The 24,445-nt window shown below is 39.8% G+C and overlaps 1 protein-coding gene across 1 annotated transcript in view; it reads right to left on the bottom strand.

Annotated features, from left to right (window-relative positions):
• LOC149141390 (uncharacterized) overlaps positions 1-16,056 on the bottom strand; it is a 63,581-nt gene extending 47,525 nt beyond the window's left edge. Inside the window, exons 1-2 of the mRNA XM_089448953.1 lie at positions 15,769-16,056; positions 15,514-15,581 (exon numbers count right to left, since the gene is read on the bottom strand). Coding sequence (XP_089305079.1) covers positions 15,514-15,581; positions 15,769-16,037 — 337 coding nt within the window. The 5' untranslated portion in view covers positions 16,038-16,056. The remainder of the gene's footprint in view (positions 1-15,513; positions 15,582-15,768) is intronic.
• Between the last annotated feature and the right edge of the window lie 8,389 nt (positions 16,057-24,445).

Below are 24,445 nucleotides of genomic sequence, written 5' to 3'. Positions count from 1 at the left end.
GAAATTAATTTTTGGAGGTCCACCACGAAGAAAATATTGAAAATTTCAAAAAAAATTGAACCCTTGGGCCTTGGTGGTTAAGTTAGTCAATTTTTTGAGGAAATTAGCTCAAAATAATTAATTTTGAGCTAATTAAAAATGAATTAAAAGATAAAATTCAAAAATTCTTCAAAAAATAAATATTTCAACGATAGAGATTAAAAAAATATCAAATCTTTATCAACGATCGAAATAACTTTGACAGAGATCAAGCCAACTAGTCGTTTGGAAAATTTATCTATAATTTAGAGATCATTTGTCTCACAAAAGATCTAATCTTTGAGTTGTGCACTTGCTCTTGAAGCTCTCTTGTAATCTTTTCTCGAATAATAATAACGCAAAGTCCTTGGAGTTTTCATTGATGATGGTGTTCATTTTCTGCTTCTTATGGTAATATTGTTCTTAATGTTCTGCTGAATAATATTTGTATAAGCTGTTGATTATTAGCCTTCATTGAATAACTTATTGCACAGGTATCTTGCATAGGTTATTGAATCTCAAATAGCATTTTAATTTAATTGAATTAGCAAATATCTATAATTCTTTAAGATTACATTGTTATTTATATCTCTATCGATCTGATAGCTTGATCTTGAGTCCGCAGAAATCATTTGTATTCAAAAAACTTGGACGTTAAGAGAAGTTCTCAATTGGACCAGCCAACTCCTAGAGTATAAAATCTGAAGAGCCTTCCTGATTGAAACCCTAGGATCTATCTAACGAAATTGCCTCTTGCAAAGTTTTCTGGGCAAGTGCCTCATTTTAAAAAATTATTTAACTTTATAACTATACTCATTAAAGAGATCTGGCTAGAAAGAGCTTATATCTACAGATCTGGGAGAGAAGTTGGACTCATACTCCTCAAATCTAGTAGATCTATATTTTAATTATATAGATTTCAAGTAATTTTGTTTTAATTTTCTAACATTGGGGATTTGCATATATATTTTATCTTGGGCTTTTTTCTTTTTTTTTCTTTTTTTCTTTTTTTTTTTGTGCAGGGGGAGATTTGAAATTCTTCAAGGAAATTTTGGAGTTTTGAGACAGGTCTAGGACCTGGAGGGCAAGATCTTCTCTCAAATATTGTTTACAAGGATAAACGATGAGATCATTCAGTGAAAATTCAGATTTGGGGTTTCATTAATTTCTGAGATCGATTGAAGGCAAAAATACATCAATCTGGAGTAAAAAATTAATTGTTGGGTAGAAGTTTCTGAGGTTAAAAAATTATTTTTTGGAGCCAGAAACAACCCTCAAACCCTCCTCAGCACCCCTATCCAAGCCCGCATCCTTCCGCTGCCATTTCCCTATCATGGTTGCCCTCACGCTGTCATATTCTTCCTCCACGTAGCCCTTACCTCGACTTTTCTCCCTGTCGTAGCCTCCAGGCAGCCTCCCTCTGCCTTTTTTCGTCACGGCACCCTCATAAAACCCTCCGCTCAGCCTTCATTCAACCCTTATCCCTCCTTTGTTTCCCTCTCGGCTCCTCCCTTCTTCATCCGCAGCCCTTCCTCCCTCTTCCCTCACCTCCGTTGCCTCATATCTCCCTGCCTTACCTCCGCTCTTCCATTTTCTTTCCCGCAGATCCTTTCCCTTGGCCTATTTTCCTTCCACAACTGCTCAAACCCTCACCACAACCTTGTCCGAGTCTTTACTATCCACTCCTTGTAGTAGCCTTTCCAAACCTTACGCTGCCCTTCCAAACTTTGTCACATTGCCACAGCCCCTTCTCATTTCATTGACGTGGCCTCTAGGCCTTGAAACCATAACTTTTTTGTTAGATTAAATGATGTCACGAAATTTGAAGCCATTGTCACAAATTTTTCCTCACTGTGGTAAAATTTTCAAAAAAAAATCGAGTTAAAGAAAGTTTTGGCATTCAGATCTGAATTGTGGGAGAGAAGATAATTTCTGAGTGGGTGCATCGACGAAATTGGCAGTGAATTTGGGTCAAGGTTTGTGTTTTCAGATTGCTCATCTCTGGAAGAATTTGGGCGAATTTCCTCAAGGCTTAGGGCCTCAGGTTTCACTTCTAAAACCTTATTCCTTCATTCTCTAATATATCAAGGTAAATAACACCATAACAACAACATCAATTAAACACATTGCATAGATATAACTTGGCTTAAAACTACAATTTGAATTGACTGTATTTAGCTTTCTGAAGTCTGATCATAGCAATAAATTGCGTCCTCGTCTTCGTTTATTCAAGGAAATAATTAATTTAAGATTGTAACACATTTGGCATTTGATATCTTACTAGTGTCCTAAATAATATCTCTGAAATATCAGTGTTGTTAGCTCACTGATTCAGAATTGTTTGACATATTTGGCACTAGTTTGGCATCTTAATCTCACTGTTGTCATAAGTATAATATTTGTTTTGGGCTCATTGTAGAGGTGACTATTCACATTATTCATTTCAGCAAGGTTTTGGCATTAAAATCTAAGTTTGAATACTTTCTCTTGAGAATTCACACAAAACATATTTGGGTTCAATAATTAGATTTAAGAAACTAATGGTATTTGTCTACTAAGATATTCTCGTTATTTGATTAGTGAATGGTAACTTTGTTGAAGTCTAATTCTCTTTGAACTAATTGGCATTGAAAGAAATTCACTCTAATTGCATGACAATCGAAAATCTAAAGATTGTTGATTGGTTTGGATCTAATTGAATACTTGGGCTATTTGAACATCTCTTGGATAACTAGTTTTGGAATTTCAAGCAATTGTCATTAGCATTTTACATTGAGATTTCTATTGTGAATTGGTGGCAAATTGTGCATTTCAGTCATTTATTTTACTTTGTTGGCACTTTACAAGATTGGCATTTATCTTTGTGATTGGGATTATCCATTGAATCTTTGTTTAAGTACTTAGCGTATAACTCAGATTAAATAGTAATCTAAGTGCTTCGAGGCTTTAACAATCTCGCTTCATTAATCATCCACTAATCTCACCTTGCATTTTGCATCCTAGGCTAGTCTTGCATATCAAAACTTACCTCCAAGCATAAGCTTGGTTGATAGAGAGATAGCAACACCTTTGCATCTTCTCTTAAAAAGTCTATCCTTTTTAGTATCTAAAACGGCAACCTTGCGGTCGTCAGAGCCACAGTCTCTATAGCGCCGAAGGCACCGGGTATGTTAGATTTCAAGGAGAGGGATTGTTAATCACATTCTTGTGTGCTTCACCTTGACTTCTCTCTACCATTTACTATAGAGTTTAGGCTCAATATAGATAAAAATCAAAGGGTCATACTTAGACTAGACATTTAAGTAAAATCAACCAAGATTCCTGCATTTCACATAAGTCCTAGGAATTGCATCGCATATAAGATAGTTACCCATCAAAGCAGCAATTGTCCATCCAGTACTTAGTCTTAAATTTGTAAAGCAAGAGTATTGACTCCATAAGGCACTGTTTTCAAAGTTTATAAATCTAATCGAACCCTTAAAATCTTACTAGATTTAAACAAGTACTTGGCCACTTAATTTATAGTGACTCCAAGATCATTATAAATTGGTTCAACAGTATATCTAATTATCACGCGTATACTTTGAGACATATATTGGATGATGCACTTCATTTAAGGGCCCAATTTGACACCATTGTATGTCATCATATCTATACGGAGCGTAACCAGATTTCCGACTAGCTTTCCAAGGAGGTTGCGGTCCAGCCTTGAGGTACATGGTTGATTCAGGAGCAACAGGACATGGAACATTACCAATACTATCATCGGCCGTATATTGACATCAGATCATAGAGGCCGTGAGGGCCTGTTTTACTTGATTATTTTGATCTTCACTTGTACATATTCTTACTGAACACTATATTGTCTATATTATATTTTGACATGTAATTAAGCACTTATTATCAGCACTCCCTACGGGGTTTTTTGTACTTTGTATAACTGAAGGGTGAGTCGCCCCATCCTACAGCGTATGCTTCTTCAAGCATCTACAACATGTAATTTTCAAATATTAATGGAGATTACAATTTTTCCTCAAGGGAAAAAAAAGTACTTGGCCACTTAATTGTGTCTCCTGGATTCGTTGGTTCCCAACTAGTCCTTCTTCATCTCATTTCCATAGGGTCTACCCCCCATAGTCTGTTGTTGAGAGATAGCTTAAACGGAGAGGTTGGGGATCAAGGTGACAGCCCTCGACCTAAGTCGTTGTCGCGGTGCCTATACATTTTGAGCGACAATAGGCCATGTTAACGCTCAAACTAGCAAGAGTCCTAGAAGGGGATCCTAGAGGGACAACTGTTGGGTCAAGGGCAACGATGGAGCAATAGCTCACTGTCACCTCAGCTAAAGCTCCCTACTCTTTACGGACTTTCACCGATGGGAGGAGACACGGTATGAAGGGAATCACTAAATAAATGAGTCAATAAAGGGAGAAAGAGTGATTCCTAAAGGCCTATTCACAAGAGAGACTCAAATTATGCTTTTCTTGCTTGAAAAGCAAGGTGTAAGGCTCTCTAAGAAGGGCCAAAGGGATTTCAAGGGCTAAGGTTTGCACATAGGACTTGTAATGGAACGGCCTAGTCCAAGAAATCCTTGTGAAAACTTGGAGTCCAGGTGGTTTTCATGAAATTATCTTTAAGCGGTTGCGGGACCACACGTGAGCAAGTGGACCCACAATTAGGTCAAGGGGGTGGAGTTGAACAATTAAGGGTATGCTTGACCTAATTGAGGAAGAGAAGGAGATCAAAGGAAGAGTTTTCAACAATCTTAGTACAATGATCTCACTGAGGTCACTAGCCAAGGGAATCAAAGGGCAAGAATCAGTCTCAAAGCTAGGGCTTGAAATATCTCAAGATCCCACCATCGGAATGGCTTCAAATTTGGAGGACTTCTAAGAAACACAATAGTGCAGTAGATGCAAGAAGATCGAATTTTTTTGATGGCCAATTTGTGAGAAATGTGATGCCCTATGTCCCCTATGGAGGCTAGGCTTAAAAGAAAGAGGGAGAGGTGATAAAAGGTAAGCTTTATGGTGATCACCTATGGAGGACCAGTGACTAGTCCTTTTGGAGAAATGGAGTCAAGAAGATTTCAATGTTTGGGATGGTTTCACTTCATCAAGGAGGCCTCTAGAACAATTTTGCATGGCAATTAGGGCATGGGATAATTGCTTCAAGGTCTTTATACTTCGATGTGCAATATGTGATGACTTATCAAGATAAAATTTCAATGAAATATCTCTAGATTCACTTATTCAAACATGGCCCATGACATGATGCAATGCTAATAAAAGACAACTTTCCATCCTTTCACACAAGAAAAGTAGCAAATTTCAGCCTAGTATAGCAAAATTCCCCAACAACATGCATGTGACATAAGAAAATGATAAAATAGTATTAAAATAGCACTTACATGTGAGAACAAATATATCCAATCATCATCATATGCCAATATAGAATCTCCAAGACAAAAATGAAGAGATCCAAACAACAAAATTCATCCATCCATCCAATTTCGTCCTCCAAAAAGAATAGCGAAAATCTCACAAAAGGGAATGATCCAATCCAAGTGATGATGAGAGGAATGAATCACCTCTCATCTATTTATACACTTCCTAATGAATTTGATTTTGCTAATTAGGCCTAATTTAGCCCCTAAAATAAAATAATGTGCAAAATAACAAAACTTTTGGCGACAAGCCCACCAAATAGTTCAATAACGTAAAGAAAAGCCTCTCAAGAGAGTCAAATGATCAACAAAGTGAGTCGTTGGGCCTTTGAGGAGGCCTGATGAAGTTCAAGGGGTGCCATAATGAAGAAAAGGACTCCAAGCATAATGGACAAGGGGTTGGCCCCTTGTAATCAAATGAAGAACCTATGGTGCTCCAAAGTGGGCGTGGGAGCACAAGGACATCCTCATCGGTCTACAAATGAATCAAATCCAGTGTTGATAATATCGCCGAGACATCGGCGATATTCGGAAATATCGCGATATTTTCGGCGAGCCGATATATCGCCGACAAAATATCGCGATATTTTCGGCTTTTGAAAATATCGCGCGATTTCCGAAATATCGCCGATATTTCGGAAAATATCGCGCGACAATCGAAAATATCGCCCGGTGACTGTAAAAAAATTCTGCACGGCCTATAAAAATCCGATTTTGGTTTTTTTTCATATCATTTTCATTTCTGATTGCTGGAGAAGGAAGGGGAGAGCTATGTGGTTGCTGCCAAGGAGGGTTTGAGCGTTCTAGGCCCTAGTATTGATATGTTATTCATGGTAATGTTAACTTCTTAAAGTAAAAGTGACATTCTCCTTAATCTTCATTTTCATCCTTTTACTTAAATTTTTAACATTACCATGAAATGACTCGGGATGTTTGAGAGTGGTTCCGCCCTCATTGGATTTCATATGGAGAAAGTAGAATTTTAGATTTCATTCAAAATGCAGCAGACTTATCAGTTTTTTAGGATTTCAGGATTGGGAGATTGTAATGTTTCCAGGTGACACCACCTGCCCAGGCTACCCCTGCCACTAGTAGAGGACGTGGTCTACCTCCTATAGCTCCTACTTCTAGTTCTTCAGCTTCTAGAGCATAGCAAACTCCACTGCCAACTCCACCAGCACCATCATCTACATCTAGAGGGAAAGGGAAAGCTGTGGCATTTTCTCGCAAGAGGGGCAGAGGAAATCAATAGGATTAGACTTTAGTTATTTTCTTATGTGCTTGTAAGTTGTACATGAACAATGAACATTGAATATTCAAGAATCAAGACCAAGCATATCACATTCTAATTTCTAAATAGTAAATTTTGATTCTATTTATTTTTTTAAAGTGAACTATGAATTTTGAGAAGTAATTATATTTTAATTTGATTAGATAAGCTGCAACCTGCAATTTAATATGGATAAAAAACTATATTTTGGTATATATATATATATAAAACGTGTCCCCCGTGTCTTGTTTCCAGGTCGTTGTGTTTCGTATTGAATACTCGTATTTACATGTCCTCCGTGTCTCGTGTCCTCATGTCATGTGACTTAGCTTAGACAATATTGATGTATTGTCTCCGTGGAGGGTGGAGTCTGAGGAGCCCCTCTTGGAGGAGTCACCTTCATGGTTAGAGCCAGTGGCAGATGATCCATTAGAGCAGGGGCAGCAAGAGGAGGACTCAGAGTCAGAGGAGCAGCAACACTCAGAGGAGGAGGAGGAGGACACTGCGGGAGCATCAGCATCAACACCATCTGCTATAGATATAAGAGAGCATAGCCCCATACCTAGCACTCATTATTTGACATTAGGTGCAGAGGCAGGGTCAGGGCCTCCTACTACTAGGGGCAGGCCTGGCAAACAGCCCATCATGTTTTCCCGTAAAAGGGGGAGAGGGCAATGATTTCAGATAGATAACTGCTAGTTTTATTTGTTGTGCTACATATAACTCATGATGATGAGATACTTTTATATATGTGATGTTATTTTGTATTGGTTCTCCAAATTTGAGTCCTTGAATGGACAATTATCAGGGATCAACAAGATTTGGTATCGCCTTTGATGTATCATTTCTATTTGACATCATATATATCAGTGTTTTCTTCATATTTATGTGCTAATGTGTTTATTTCATGTTGTTATTGCTTTATATGTTTAAAAATCTGAAGACAAAATAAATAAATAAATAATAAAAATTAAAAAAAAAATTAAAAAAAAAAAAAAAAAAAAAAAAAAATTGAATATATTATGCATTTTTTATGCTTGTCGATATCGCCGATAAGATATTTTTTGGACCCTCACCGATATTTTCCCGATACCGATATTATCAACACTAATCAAATCTGCCTATAGACCATCTGTAAGGGTTGGAGTGATGATATAAACCATCCATCTGCAACAGGAGACATCATGGAACATCTACAAAGTGTATGGAGCAATTGTGAATCTGGTTGGGCATGGTGGACCAAGCGCATCATCCTCATCCAAAAGGTGGAACACAGGTAATCAATGAACATCGTTGGGGATCCATGAAGTGATATCTACTCAGGTGGAGGCCCATGGCTCTCAACGCTCACCCAACAAGTGCCAAGGTGTTGAATTTTCTAAGTCTATCCGTTAGAAAATTAAAATGTATTATGCCAATTTATTTCTTCTACTTGTAAATTCTGAACAAGTTATTTTAAACATCTAAATACCAAAATAAACACAATACAGTCACAACATCTACAGATCATCAGCTGAAAGAAAACAAACACACAAGCGACACCTCTATTTTTGGACAAATGTCCCCGAAAAACCCAATGCAGGAAAACCGATGCAGCTATTCTGAGGGTTTATTATTATGCAACATTTCCTTGTGTACAACTGGGTGCCTAACCGACTCTCCAGCGTCTTTGAAGCTTTGCGCTGGCCCTTCTGGCCTCTGTGTCAGCCCTCTGAGGCACTACGCAGCCTCTGGGACCCTATGCATCACTCCTGCAACCTCTGTGTGGATGGCGCAGTCCCTCTGGCCTCGGCGTTGTCTCTTCTGAGCTCTGTGTGGCCTGAACTGGCTGTTGCCTCTTGCTCTCTCCTTCTGCGCTGGTCTCTTGGCACTATCTCTACCTCTTTGTCCAGTACTCACTGCCCCTCGCTGCTGATCAATGATTCAACTTTACTTAGCAACCCCAATGTAGCAAAATGAATGATTGATCACTCTAGTGCGTTCTCCAACTGACCCTCAAGCCTCCTCTTATATTTTTCCTATTGGTCCTTCAACGGCCGAGATTAAATCTCTAATCAACGGCTATGATTAAATTTAGCTTGATCCATGACTTTTGGAACCTTCTAACCCAGTTTTATATTAATACCCATTAATATTTTATTTTTCCTAAGTTTAGACTTAGGAACTCCATTAGAAATATTAATTATTTTAATATCTCCCAAACCAATTAGAATTTGCCCAAACCATTGCTAGGTCTTGGAGATCTCATGTGCTTTAACCTCTCCACCAATTTTCATGGCTAGAGCACATTCGATGCTACCATCTGTAAGGGCTGGAGTGATGACATAAACCATCATTCTACAGTAGGAGGCATCCTGAAACATCTACCAAGTGTATGGAGCAACTGTGAATCTGGCTGGGCATGGTGGACCAAGCGCATCATCCTCATCCAAAAGGTAGAACACGAACAATCAATGAACATTGTTGGGGATCCATGAAGTGATATCTACTATGGTGGAGGCCCATGTCTCTCAACACTCACCCTACAAGTGCCAATGTGACCCTCTAAAGGGCTAGGATCTTGTATAGGGAGACCAAGCCCTAAATGAAGAACCACTTGCAATCCTACATAAGATCCAATGCATCCCCTTGCCCTCCAATACAACAAATCATCAGGATAATCAAGTAATAATGCTTACAAGTTATGGGATCAATGAGGCATTTCATGGTGGCATGCCCTTCCATAGTGAGCTTTGGCAAGTACAAGTGTCTCCAAGCTCAAAGGGGGTTAACCAAAGACCCTATTAGGTGGTTTCAACCTCTAAAGGGGGTGGCATGTCCATAATACATCCTTTAAGAAGTAGGTGGCACATGATATAATGATGAAATGGAGTGGGGATCAAGCGAAACATCGAGACCACATGTCAAGGTACACTGGGTAGCTATAACAAGGGAATCCCACACCTGGGTATATGAGTGTAGGAGGGAGCAAATCATGGTACATGAGTTACCCCGGCCTTTGTTTTTCCACCCTTCTTCATATGCCTTTTGCCTTTGATTGATTTTTCTTTATAACTGCTCAGGGCTCCAAGGGATGGAGAGCATGATGTGTAATATGTAGCAGTGGATACCCCCTTGAGGTGGGGCAATTCATTGCCCACTAGGGGTTGGGACAATCATGGGTTCCTTAATGATGGAGGGGGCTCATCTAGGGCCCATAGGAACTAGGGTGATGGCCATGGATAAGGGGTAGAGCTCATGTTCGGCTTTTGCCCACATGCTAAATTTGTATGTCCCGGCCATCTTTTGCATTTTGTGGTACATTTCCTATTGAGAGTGGCCAAATTATGCTTTTTACTTTCTTTTTAGCTGCATCAACCTCTAGGGCATCATTCCAGGCTCGACCCAAGGTGTTGGACAAAGGGAGAGGGAGGCTAACCCTATGTGGACCTGGATGGGAAAAGAGATGAATGGGGCTCAAATAAGTGGAGAGGGAGTAATGTAGGTGGTATCGGGAGGCGGGACCATGCAACCAAATTGAGATTTCCCATGTAGTGCCAACCCTAAAGATAATGGCCAGTAAAGGAGATCCCACAGGACTAGGATACAAGGGTAACCACGAAATCGGGTAATGGAGACAATAATACAAACCTAACCCACTCTTTCCGCTGAATCCCCCCACCAATTTATGTCCAAAAGTGCCCACGACAATTAAAGAAAACTACTCAATTATACCAATGACAAGTCATACCTTTGGGGTTGGAAGGCCCACCTTCAAACGTGCATTCATAACAAATGGATGAGGGACCACATGGCTGGCTCAAGTGGCAGAGAAAATGGCACATCGAGCTATATGGAGGCTTCAAGGGGCGTTGTTGGATGTTGGCTGAGGACCATCTAAGAGAAAAAAATTCTCCTATATATACTACCCACAGGTGGTGGGTAATAGGCCAAACAAGAACTTTTCCATCAGCAAATGCTACTTTATCTCCTTTATCTTCCAAGTATGAAATACAGACCAAATTCTTCCTCAAACCTGGCGCATATAATATGTTGCAGATGAACATTATCACCTGATTCCAGCTCAATGGATGTCTTCCCAATGCCTTTGACTGCATAATTGTTATCTCCAAGTCCCACCTTTTGTGATAATCTTCCTTCAATCAAACTTGTGAGGTTGTCTCTATCTCCCGTAATGTGCCTTGAGGCTCCACTATCTACTAGCCACAAGCCTTCACTATCTACAACAGAACCAATAAGAGTAGAGATAGAAGAATTCTTTATTACCTAGATTTTCATTCTTAGGACTTTTTGAAAGTTCTTCAAAATTTGTTGCGGAGACATGCTGCTTTCTTTTTTCTCTTTCTATCATTTGATCTTTCAAGACAGTCGTGTCTAAAGTGACGAAATTTGTGACATTGATGGCACTGTACTTTTGACATATCTCTCTTTCCTTCAAGGGCAGGTCTTCTTTCTTCAGGTCTTCTTCGTTCATTTCTTCTTCCTCCATTTCTTCTTTGAAAGCCAAACTTCTTTCTTCCTCCACCCTTCTTGACACGTGCTGCGTATGCGTGAGAGTTCCCTTCTTTGAATCTCTGAATCTTTCCTCTTGATATGAGCCTTGATTCTTCTTGAGTACACGCAATCCATAGTTCATCAAACATTGGCACATATTTCCTAACACATATTCCTGTTACATCTTTTCTTGTCATTTATTGAAGGTTGTCATAATAATTTAAGGCCTGATATATAAATTACAGTGGTGGAAAAAAGTGTTGAAGGTCATCTAGTTTCATTTGGCAATCTTTCCTTACATTTTGTACATCTTCAAAATGTGTTTTCTAGTGGAACTGAGTGTTTTTCTTGCTACTACAATCATTGGTTTCCTTGCTGCTCCATTTTGCATCATTGGCATCCATTTACATTCTTGCACAAGCATATCTCCCATAGCATTAACAAACACAAGTGCTCTAATTGGATTGATAAGTGTTTGATGCAATTGGCTAATTGTTCTAAGAATACATTGTGGATTAATGCTCTTGTTTCTCATTGCTATAATTGGTTTTTGGACAAGTGAATTCATTGCACTTCATTCATATCGTGGAAATAAATTTCTCTTGTGGATTTACAACTTGCTTAATCAAGTCTAATCATAATTGTGATAAGAGGATTCCTGAAGCAAATCAAAATTGTGTTCATAAGGAATTCAATTTTCTTTGTGTATCTAATTGGCATATTGGTGATTTGTTAATCATGCATAAAGATCCTTATCTAATTGTTGAGGGAGGCATTGATCTTGTCATTTTAATTAGCAATTATCTATTAGTTATATTGGCAACATTTTTTGGCACCATTTATTTTGAGCACTTTCTCCTGTGGTGAAAATTGTCATTTATTCATTGTTTAAGTACTTCATTGCTTCAAGTTGAAAATCATCATTTGTCTCTAAGTACTTAAGAACTTTCAACAATCTCACCTTAAGATAAATCACCCATATTTTGCACTTGCATCTTAGGCCTAGTTTTGCATTAATTAACTTACTTCAAAACATAAGCTTGGTTGATAGAGACATAGTACCACCTTTCTCATCTAGCTTTTGAAGTCTAGAACCTCTTTAGTGGTTAACACAGTGACCTTGCAGTCGTCAGAGCCACAATCACTACAGCGTCGGAGGCATCGGGTGGTTAGAACTCAAGGAAAGATTCTCTCTCACAACCTATTCTAGAGATTTGCTTCAAAACAGTTGAGAGGAAAGATTCACTTAAATAGGCATATAATTTATAATAAACCAAGACTCTGCATCTCACTTAGATTCTTAGGATTTACATCTCATTTAGAATAGTGAAGCATCCTAACGCAGCAATTGTTCATTTGGTTACTTGATAAGCAATTTAAAGCAAGTATTTGACTCCATTAAGGCACTGGTCTTTCAAGATAAATCTAATCTAATCTTTAACTTACTACATTAACCAAATTGCTAGGTCATTCAGTTGTGTCTCCCGGATTTGTTGGTTGCCAACAAGTCTTTCATCTTCACATTTAATAGGGACTGCCCCCCATAGCCTATTGGAGGGAAACAACTAGAAAGGATAGGGCGGGGATCAGAGTGACAGCCCCTATCCTGAGCGTTGTCGCATCTAGCTTGTACAGTTTGGGCGATAACAAGACCAATGTTATCAAAACCAAGTCGATCATTGTCGCATCTAGCTTGTACAATTTGGGCGACAACAAGACCAATGTTATCAAAACCAGGTCGATCATCAAATCGATTGGCCCCAAAATTGAGAATGGGAAAAAAATCGAACCGAAAAACTAGTTGATCAAAAAATACATAAATATTCAAATTCTGAAACCAACGAATAAAATAAAATAAAAGAATTACATAAATCGGTCAACTAAAAAACACAAATATTCAAATTTTGAAAAAAATACATAAAAAATATATCCATCCATATGAATCCAAACCATTATACAAAATTATGCAAAGTTTCTCATATATATAGCAAGGGTGCATATAACCAAAATAGCACCAAGTGCAATCCATCTTTGAACCAAAAATACATCAACAAAGGGTCTCTAAATGGCCTCTATAGTTCAAAAAAAATCATGCTACAACAAATACCCATATATCATCAAAATCGTTGTCTATATTGGGATCCCCATCATCAATATCACCCTCTAAGCATTGAAGCAAGATTGAAAAAGCTTAACATGTCAAATTGAGATTTTGTTTAACTGATGGGTACATTTTTACTAGGGTCATGATAGAGGAGTTCAACAATCAATACCACCAACATCGAGGTACATAAAGGTTTTGATGCTCTTGATTAAATTCTAGTCTTATACACAATAGAATCCAATGGAAACGTTGCAATCCCCCTAATCCTGAAATCCTAAAAGTTGTTAAGCCCATTGGATTTTGAGTGGGATTTAAAATTATACTCTCTCCATATGAAATCCAATGAGGTCAAGCCCCAAGGGATAGCTCGGTTGGTCGAGTTCTTGTTGCTAATTACCTCGCCTATCAAGAGGTCACAGGATCAAATCTCCTCGACGCCCTTGGGGTTAGGCCTTGCTAGTTTAGTCGGGTTGATCTACATGGATGTAGCAGCCACTCAACGTCCGTGAACCACATTAACAAAAAAACCAAAAACAAAAAAAATCCAATGAGGTTGGAACCACTCTCAAGCATCTTGAAACAATTAATGGTAATGTTATAAATTTAAGTAAGAATATTTAGGCTTCCCCACTCATATTATTGTTTTAGGTAAAATTTTTGGGGGGTCACCTAGAAGCCCTCTTTTTTGAGGAGGGCGCCCACAAGCACCCCTTTTGGGAAAATGCATCCCCCACATTGGGGAGATGCTTCCCCCCACATTTAGTCAAGTTTTGCCAAAATGAGGGGCATGGGGAAACGTTTCCCTAGGCATCCCCCCATCCTAGGAGCATGGGAAACATGAAGAGCGTGCCCCCCGCCCATAGGGGACACGTCCCCATGGAACACTAGCAATCACTAAGTACCTCATCAAGTGGAAGAACCTACTAGTAAAAGAGGCAACATGGGAAGATGAGTTCTTCATGCAAAACGTCTACAACTAATCCCCCACATTGGGGAAATGCTCCCCCCCACAACATTTCTCCAAGTTTTGCCAAAAAGGGGGGCATGGGGAAACATTTCCCTATGCATCTCCCCATTCCAAGAGCGTGGGAAACATGAGGAGTGCACCCCCCACCCTAGGGGACACATCCCCATGGAACACTAGCAATCACCGAATACCTCGTCAAGTAGAAGAGGCAACATAGGAAGATGAGTTCTTCATGCAGAAACATCTGCAACTAATCAATTGTTGAGGGCAACACTTCTTTGAAGGGGAGGAGCATGTTAAGTCCCATATAAATCCCTAGATATTAAGTCATTACATTTCTACTATTATATTAGTAGGTTGGCTAGAACCTTTCATTATGGTTGTACCCTTTCATTGTGCCCTTTGTCTTTTATATATATATATATATATATATATATATACACCAAGGAGACCTAGTCTTAGGTTTCATCTCATTTGTGCATATTTGTTTTATTGTAAAAAGATGTTAGTGCCCTAGAAAAGGCTTTACATTAATTGTTTTCTCTTTCTCAAAGTATGAATGTACTTCTATATCTCTTTTTATACTGATATGGTGACTTATAACAAACCCAAACCCTGAAAATAGCCTTAGCAGCTACCCTGACAGCAAATTAACCAAGCAACATTCGTTCCCGGTATGAAATACCAACATTTTCATACCCAGTAACAGTGATATTCACTATTTCCTCAAAGAACTTGAAATTTTGAATTAAATCATGGTAAACCTTGGGAGGAGTTTTTGAGACGCCTCAGGCGGAACCATTGTGATCGTTGTTATCAAACATCAGGACTCCATTGCCACCTCCAACCGTTAACAGAACAACAGATCCCAGTTAAGCTGAGGGGATGCCATATAAGGCACCCACCGGCCTTGTAGCAAAGCCAGCAGGATGACGAATAGGATAGGAGAAGCAGTAATGGCAATAGGGCCAACGAGAAATGGCTCTGTCATACTCATACAAACCCTTACTCCATTGCCTTGCCCTTTTGTATTGTACTTTCCCCGATTTGACGAAAACGGGATCATTTCATAACAGAAGCTATGTCAATGCAGCTAACTTGGAAATAACAGGAGGCGGAGGAGCTAAATTCATATTGGACTATAACAACAGTTTTTTCTTAGCACAGTGCAAAGCCTAGTGTACAAACAGCGTCATGTCAGCAATTTCACTCACCAGAAAGAGCAGCAACCAATGTGGGGTGGAAAATGATGAATCCCATAGATTTTAATGCCTGGGCAGCTCTGCAAAACAGAAATTCTCCGACATTAAAATCAAAAAGTATCAACATTGACTGGATTTCATTAACTGTTATCCAGTCCAAGACAGCCAGTACAGTGGCACCCATGAAAAAAAGTAACAATAAAACATAAAAAATAAAAAATCCAAACTATGTAAAGAGAGACAAGATTGGGTATAACATTATCTTACATCTCTTCGTGTTCAGAGGAAATATCAGGGAGAATATAATTCAATAGAGAGCACAAGTGCTGGCGAAGAAATTGGATTGCCTGGGGATCCTCTCCCGAACATTGTCCAATATGCAGAAGCCGTCCATAAGCGTTTGACCGCCCCGGTAAATCTTTTGCTGTTTCCAGGAGTTTTACGATTTCTTCTACTTCTCCATTTCCATCCATATTGGCCATCATTGTTGCCAGTGTTGCGGTGTGTTTGACAGGAAGGGGGTAATGTAATAACATATATTAAATCAAACAAGGTTTTCGCGCCAAACTGGAGAAACAGAAGTATTTATCTGCACCTTTTTATTTAAGTTTATATTACAATGTGGTTTATATTCATTTTTATCGTTTTATTGACACCTGTAGCATTGTCGATTTTCCTGGTTAAAAAAAATATATATATACTTATATATATATAAGTGGAATACTTTTAATAGTATTTATATAGTTAAAAATATATATGGAATATTTTAGAATATTTTTAATAGTATTTACATATCAGAGATTAAAAATTATTTTTAATGTAGTTATGTGCTTTTTACTTTTTTTATGGTTTGTTAGGTTATGCGAGTTTTGAAATTACTAGCATGTCTAACTTGCCAGGATCCAAGGGCATGTAAGTCTTTAAAATCACATAGGGATCACACCCAACCTAGGTTTAACATGGCTGAATTTTTGCCCACGGAGTTTTGAATCGATGACCTTTTCACCATGTAGTGTCTTAACAAAATACCCTATCAACGTCTACTTTACGCTCCATAGGCTATGCACTTTTTACCCTTTTAATTAAATTGATTAATTAAAAAGAAATGTCGTTATGGTTTTTTTGGCATCTGGTATTGATAAGCATGGTATTGGTCCATAGTATTATAACAAAGACTATTTACAAATTAAGAATCTTCATGGTAAAGTAGTAGTGAAACTTTAATGTTAAGAATCTTGTTAAATGTTTTTTAAAATGTATATGTGTTTAACTCATATATTAATTCTTTTTGTAATTATTAATAATAATAATTTAAATAAAGTTATAATTTAGTTATTTTATGATTTTTTTTAATCTTGGCAATGTGAGATGCATCATGAAGTGTGCGTTTTGATGATTATCATGAATTAATGTCTATTGGTGTTTAACAACCATTTAATTTATATAATTGTGCTAGTAAATAACACAATATTTAATTAAATAAAAATAAATAACTAGAATTCCAGGGAGCAGTTTAATTGGCGATGGTTGTGTTATGAAGCATTACGAAAACTATGAGATACCAAGTTTGAATCCCCCTGATTAGTTGATGTCTATGAAAGGGTGTACATGGATACATAGAGGTTATATTGGTGACACTCGGAATCAACCCCGTGCTATGCAAGTACAAAATTGGCCTAGTTGTTGATTCTTGTAGATATAAAAAAAATGATATATAGCAGTTCAATTCGCAATGGGCATGTTATGAAGTATTATTTAAATTATGTGATCCAAAGTTCAAATCCCCCTCATTTAGCTCATGAGCCATCTGTTGGGGCACACTTGGTTTCATCTAGAGCTTGTAGTGGTAGCAATCATAATCAACCCCATGCCATGTGCAAGTGTGAGCCCAACCCAATTGTTGGTTCCCCTAGTCACAAAATAAATAAATATATCAATAAATAACTACATAGATACATACATATGCATTTTCAATTAAATGTAACTTGGGTAGTTGGGAGAGATGTCATTATCCTCTTCACCTAAGTTCAATCTAGACATGTGACGTGTTGAATTCATAATGAATATATTCTTGCAATTTATTGAAGACTTGTTATGAGTGTCCCTCCTAATATGGAATATAAAGATTTTTTTTTAGCTTCAATACTTGTTGTCTAAGAATCCATTCTCGTATTTTAAATGCTCATATAGATGATGATATATTTTCATTGTAAGACATTGAGTTTCGGGTTAAGCAACTCCCTCATTGGAAAGCTAAGGACATTGAAGGCTACCAAGCTGACTTTTTTAAAATGGGAGAATCTATCATCATCCCACACATACACAAGCTCTTTAATTTCGCAATGAAGTAACACTTCCCTAGTCCTTGAATGCAAAGCCTTATTGTGTCCATCTTTGAGAGTGGGGGTAGAATGATTCCTTCAAATTACAAAACCGTCATGATTAGCCACATTGTAAGAGGTTATTTTGGAAAAGAAGATTAGCCTTTGGCTTGAAATCCATGGTAAAAGAGCTAAAGGCTAAGATGGGTTTAGGAGACATCATTCAACCATGGACCATCTTGTTACTCTTCGGATAATTGCAGAGAAATGCCACAATAATAAAATTTGTCTCTTATATTGTTTTGTTAACTTTAGAAAAACTTTTGACACCAATCCTAGAACACTATGGAAGAAGCTAGAGGAGATAATGGTTCCTCTTGAGTTGAGGATTGTTGTGACAAGGTTATTGATTCGGATTTAAACAAGAACACAACAAATTACAGATATAACCTTAAATACGAAGATGCAACAGAAATAACACTTCATTTCATTGATGTAAAACACTGAAATATGCTTACAAACATAAATGGAAATAAACTAGCTCGAGCGATGGTAGCTCATCTCTGAGAAGATATGTGGCGGCTACATGCCTCTGAACTATCTTACAATGAGGCTCGAAGGCCTATTTATTGTTGAGAAACAATGGAAAGCCCTAAACATCCAAAAACCTAACCCTGGGAGATGAAGCGCCAAACTATGGGCCTCGTTTGGGTAAATTGGTACATCAACTTCTTGGGGTCGTAACTTTGGCATACGATCTTCATTTGACATGCACAATACCTCATTAGAAAGATCTATCCAAGGACTACAACTTTTGAGTGAGAAACATCGATCCATGGACCCATGTTGCTCCCAGTTTTCCCAAAAAACATCGTTTAGGGCCTCAAAACGGCTCCAGAAGTTCAGGACCCAAAAAATTGCCAAAAATAGTAAATTGTGCTACAAATAAGGAAACTAAAAAACTGAAAGAAACAATGGTGGAGGTCCAAGTGGAATAGGTTGGTGGCCACCAATATCCACCTAGATCATTCCCCCCCCCTTAGGAAGCAATGGTTCCCATTGCATTGAGTTCCTCCATGAGATGAGGAAACTTCTGTTGAACTCGGTCCCTCGTGAGCCACTTGCCCTGGTGAAGGAGTTGGCCTGCTTTGACTACTCAATATAGTTGGATCATTTGCTGTCATGGGTTCTTGATCTGTGTGTCCATGATCTGATCAGTTGTGGCATGTTCCATGCAATCTGGATTTAACTCTGTAGGTGTGAGTTGTTCTACAATGTCTGATGTGTCTAGCAATGGTGGGAAGTATGGTCGAAGGCGGTCCACATTGAACATTGGGTGCATGCCAAGGAATGAGGGAATGGTGAGCTCAAATGAATTATCTCCCACAGCCTTGGTAATAGTATAATGACCATATCGGAGTGGTCTGAGTTTCCGATAGGCTCCGGTAAGGTGTTCCTTTTGCAAATGCAACCAAAATTGTCGCCCACTTGAAACTTGTGTGGCACCCAATGTTGATCATGTCACTGCTTGTACTTGGCATTTGATTTCTCTAGAATGTCATGTACTTGTTGGCGGATATGCTGGATGTGCTCAATGAAGTTGTTTGCCTTATCTGTTTCGGACTAGACATGAGCTGAATCTGCCTGAGTAGCTGCAAATGGTATGGCCACATCAATGGGACATAGTGGCTGGAATCCCAAGCCCACATGAAAGGGGTTGTGGCCAGTCGAGTTGTGGAGAGCCCGATTATAGTTGCGCTGGACATATGGGAGGTTCTCATCCCATGTGTGTGGATGCTTTGAGTTGTACATGCGCATAATGTGTACGATCATCCTATGGACGACCTTTGTTTGGCCATCAGTTTGGGGATGGGAAGCTATGGACTTAGTGAGCTTGGTGTCCATTATCGACCAAAGACTGGACCAAAATGCACTGAGGAACTTGTTGTCCCGATCTGAGATGATAGATTGTGGGATCCCAAAGTGTACCCACACTCGTTTAAAGAAGAGTTTAGCAGTGGCTTCTACTGTGACATTCTTCTTGCAGGCAGCCATAATGGTCATCTTCGAGAATCTGTCGACGACCACAAAAACACAGTCGTTGCCATGCTTAGTAGAAGGAAGGCCCGACATGTAATCCATGGAGATGGATTCCCAAGGTCGACTAGGGGTAGGCAGCAGAGTATAGGGGCCTTGCTTCTTGATGGTTGGTTTGGCAATGGTGCAGGCAGTGCAAGATCTGATGTACTTCTCGACATCTTGTCGAAAATTCGGCCAATAGAAATACTTTTGCAGTACTACCACCATTTTATCAATGCCAAAATGCCCAACAGCCCGACTATAGTGCGCTCCCCAAATCATCTTGGCACGCTCGCTTGAAGGAACACAAAGGTGACCTAGGTGGCATAATAGGGCATCTTGGAGGTGAAAATCTAAAACATGCTAACCCTCCAAGAGCGTCTGGTATGTGTGGCCGAATTCTAGGTCACTTTTGTAGAGAAATGGCCATGGCCAATCAAAAGTCTCGTGCCCACAAGAGTTGAGCACAGTGGTTAATGCCATGATCGGTGGTCGGCTGAGGAAATCTGCTGCATTATTGGTGTTGCCCTTCTTATACTTGATATTCAAATGGAACTGTTGCAGGTATGTGGACCACTTCTGATGGCGATCATTATGCAACTTCCCTTACATCTGTATGAACTGAAGGGGCTAGTGGTCTGTGTGGATGACCATTTCCTTCCCCAAAATGTAATGCTTCAATTGTCGGCAGGCCTGCACAATGGAATACATCTCTTTGTCATAAGTGGGATACTTCTAGACTATGTTTGAAAGTGTCTCACTATGATATGCCATTGGATGCCCGTGTCGAGTAAGGATTGCCCCAATAGCATAGTCAGGGGCATCTGTCTTAACCTCAAATGGTTGTTGCAAGTCTAGTAATGCGAGCACTGGTGCCGAGCAGAGGTGATGTTTCAACTCTGTGAATGCCTTCTGTTGAGATTTAGACCAAAAGAATTTTGCTTTCGCTCCTCCCTTGGTGACTTGACTCAAGGGCCAAGTGATATGAGAGAATCCCAACACGAACCTGCGGTAGAAATTGGCAAGACCTAGAAAGCTGCAAAGCTCTGTCAGAGTGGTTGGAGCTAGCCAATACTGAATGACTTGGATCTTGGCTGGATCCACATGCACCCCCCGTTCATCAATAATGTATCCTAGATACTGAACTTGGGTCATGCCAAAAGTACATTTCTCCAAATTGGCACATAGCTTGTGTTGTCGCAGTGTTTGGAGAACCTGTCGGATGCGATGGAGGTGCTCTTCCAAACTTTGGTTGAAGATCAAGATGTCATCTAAGTATACCGCTACAAATGAGTTGGTGAATGGCCACAAGATGTCATCCATCAGCGTCATGAAGGTTGCAAGAGCATCCGTCAAACCGAAAGGCATAACCAACCATTCGAAAAGGCCCTCCTTGGCTTTGAAGGTAGTCTTCCACACATCGGAGGGTTCAATTGGTACCTGGTGATATCCTGACTTCAAGTCGATCTTGCTAAAATATTTTGCTCCCTTTAGTTGGTCCATAAGGTCATTAATTCGTGGGATTGGGTACCTATTCCGGACAGTGATCTTGTTCAACGCCCGATAGTCAATACAGAGTCTCCAAGTCCCATCCTTCTTCTGTACCAACACGATTGGGCTCCCACAGGGCAATGAACTCGGTTGGATGTGACGTTTTTGTAGCAGTTCTTGAATCTACCTCTTGATTTCGTCGTTCTCCAGAACATAGCGCCAAAAGATTGGTCCATTGGGCAGTGGTGCCCCTGGGGTCAGATCGATGGAGTGCTTGACCTGGCAGTGCAGAGGCACCCTTGCGGGGGAGGTGAAGATGTCCTCGTACTCCTCCACGACCTTGTTCGTCTGTTGTTGTCGTGCAGAGGGGCCCTGTCTGGAGGTCGTGGCCACTGTCTTCTTCTTTCATTAAGGGAGTATATTAGGAAAACAAATTTCCCGGTTTTGGAAATCAGCTTACTGCATTGTTTTGCAGTAACCAAAGAGATGGCAGTAGGCGGTGCTACCTCCGATATCTTGTACAACTTATTTCCCAAAGTAACAATAACGGCACGAGGCCTTGACTCATACACAACATGTCACTTCCACAAGTATGGTTGGCCTAATAATACATCACAAACATCAAGGGGAGCAATGTCACACAATACCTCATCCGTGAAGGGCTTTATGTTGGATGGAAGGCGACATTGCTGGATCATCCGAAGATCCCGTCCTTGTTGAAGCCACCCAATGGTGTACGGTTGTGGATGTGCTGTGGTCGGTAAGCCCAACCGCTTCACGACCTCTACTGACATGAGGTTATTTTGGCTCCCACTGTCGACAATGAACTGTAGCGGGGATCCCTTTACCCACATCTGGGAGTGGAAGAGGCGCTCCTCCTCCTCTGGATATTCAGGTTCCTCCTTCTGGATCTTGGTGGTGGCAATGGTGGCGTTGGGCTCCGCATCGATAATCTGCGTCCCTTTATCATTCCCCTTATTGGGTTCTAACTTAGAGTCAAAACATGCATCTAATTCCGAAGACTTTAGCTCGGCCACCAGTGACTGCTTGGCCCGACACTCACTTGTGTTGTGAGTGGATCTCTTATGGAACTCACACCACTTTCCCGTGTCCTTCTTCGGCTTCGTGATGTTGTTCTTTGCTTGTGGCTTTGGTGGGTTGTCCTGGGCCACCCCGCCTTGCCTTTTTCCTTTGTTCAGCGATTTGGGGGCATCTTTCCCTTGCTTCGGATTGTAGATCCAAAGTCTCACTTCTTTTGTTTAAACTTTTGCTCGATCTTGACAGCGTATCGATATGCCGTGCCGAGCGAGGAGATGTCCAAGAACTCCATCTCGTCTTGGATGTACCTGTGTAGGCAGCCGCGGTATTTGAGTACCAAATGTAGCTCAGAATCCTTGATACCCAACTTTGTGCGAAAGGGTATGAAAAATATTGGTAAACTTTGGCACATCTTGGTCCCTTCCCTGCCGCAACGTGGTCCACTTTATGTATTTATCCTCATAGCTTCTGACAGGGTAGTACTTCTCCTTAATGGTATTCCAGAATGAATTCCTAGTGGGTGTGGCTGAAAACAGTGAGGTCGTACTTTCATCCTTTTGCTCACAGTAGGTTTTCCACTAGTCCTTGACGTGGGGGGCGGCTTTGAGAAGAGCGAAAGTAATCTTTTCCTGGCCGGAAAAATCATGAAAAGAAAAATACCCTTCTAGCATATTTAACCATTTATCTGCAGCATCTGCATCTATCTGACCCTCAAATATGGGAATGTCAAAGTTAACTTGTACCTTAAAGGGTGTGGTGCTTCCAAAGTAGTCGCTGGAAGTAGATGTGTCGCCCCTGGGTAGCCACTGAAGGATCTGGGCAAAGTTGTCCATCATCACGTTCCTTTGTCACTCGAGGGCCTCTTCGAGCAAGATTTTGATAGGATTTCCTGCCCCCTCATCTTTCTTTTCATCTGTCATGGGAGGCCGTCGGGATTTGCGAGGTTGGTCTTGCAAAGGTTCGACCAATTCAAGCCCTAACTCCTTATATCCCAACCTCGTTGGGGACATGCAAAGAAAAACAGAGAAAGAGCAGACCGCTTTGATACCACTGATCCGGATTTAAGCATGAACGCAACAAATTACAAATATAACCATAAATACAGAGATGCAACAGAAATAACACTTCATTTCATTGATGTAAAATACTGAAATATGCTTACAAACAGAAATGGAAAAAAAACTAGCTCAAGCGATGGTAGCTTATCTATGAGAAGATATGTGGCCGCTACATTAATGAGGCTCGAAGGCCTATTTATTGTTGAGAAACAATGGAAAACCCTAAACATCCAAAAACCTAACCCTAGGAGATGAAGCGCCAACTATGGGGCCCGTTTAGGTAAATTGGTACATCAACTTCCCAGGGTCGTAACTTTGGCATACGATCTTCGTTTGACGTGCACAATACCTTGTTAGAAAGATCTATCCGAGGACTACAACTTAGGAGTGAGAAACCTTGAGTCATGGACCCATGTTACTCCCAATTTTCCCAAAAAAAACGTCATTTAGGGCCTTAAAACGGCTCCAGAAGTTCAGGACCCGAAAAACTACCAAAAATAGTAAATTGTGCTACAAATAAGGAAACTGAAAAACTGAAAGAAACAATGGTGGAGGTCCAAGTGGAATAGGTGGGTGGCCACCAATATCCACCTGGATCAGTTATTCAATAATTTTATTGTCATGCTTAGGGCCATTAAGGATTTTTCAAAAGAAATCAAATGCAATATTGGAGTTAAGCAAAGGTGTCCCTTATCTCCTGCACTTTTTCGCATATACATTGATAAGGGATAAGAGTGTTTGGAAGATGCAGGTTGTGTTGGTCCCACACTCATTGGTATGGTCATAACTCTTCTCCTTTATGCTGACAATATTTTTATTTTGGCAAGGAGCCATTACGATCTTGGCAAACAAATCATAATCCTCCAAGGCTTATGCTCCAAGAATAATATGACTATAAATACCAACAAAATTAAAGTTGTGATAATTAAGTCCAAAAATATCACATATTATACTTAT

This window comes from Pinus tabuliformis, chromosome X (genome assembly GCF_031772625.1).
Source record: "Pinus tabuliformis cultivar Carrire ecotype Pingquan chromosome X, CPIR1, whole genome shotgun sequence".
Lineage (NCBI taxonomy): Eukaryota > Viridiplantae > Streptophyta > Pinopsida > Pinales > Pinaceae > Pinus > Pinus tabuliformis.
The sequence above is the reverse complement of the archived record's forward strand: the minus strand, read 5'-3'. Positions and strand labels throughout refer to the sequence as shown.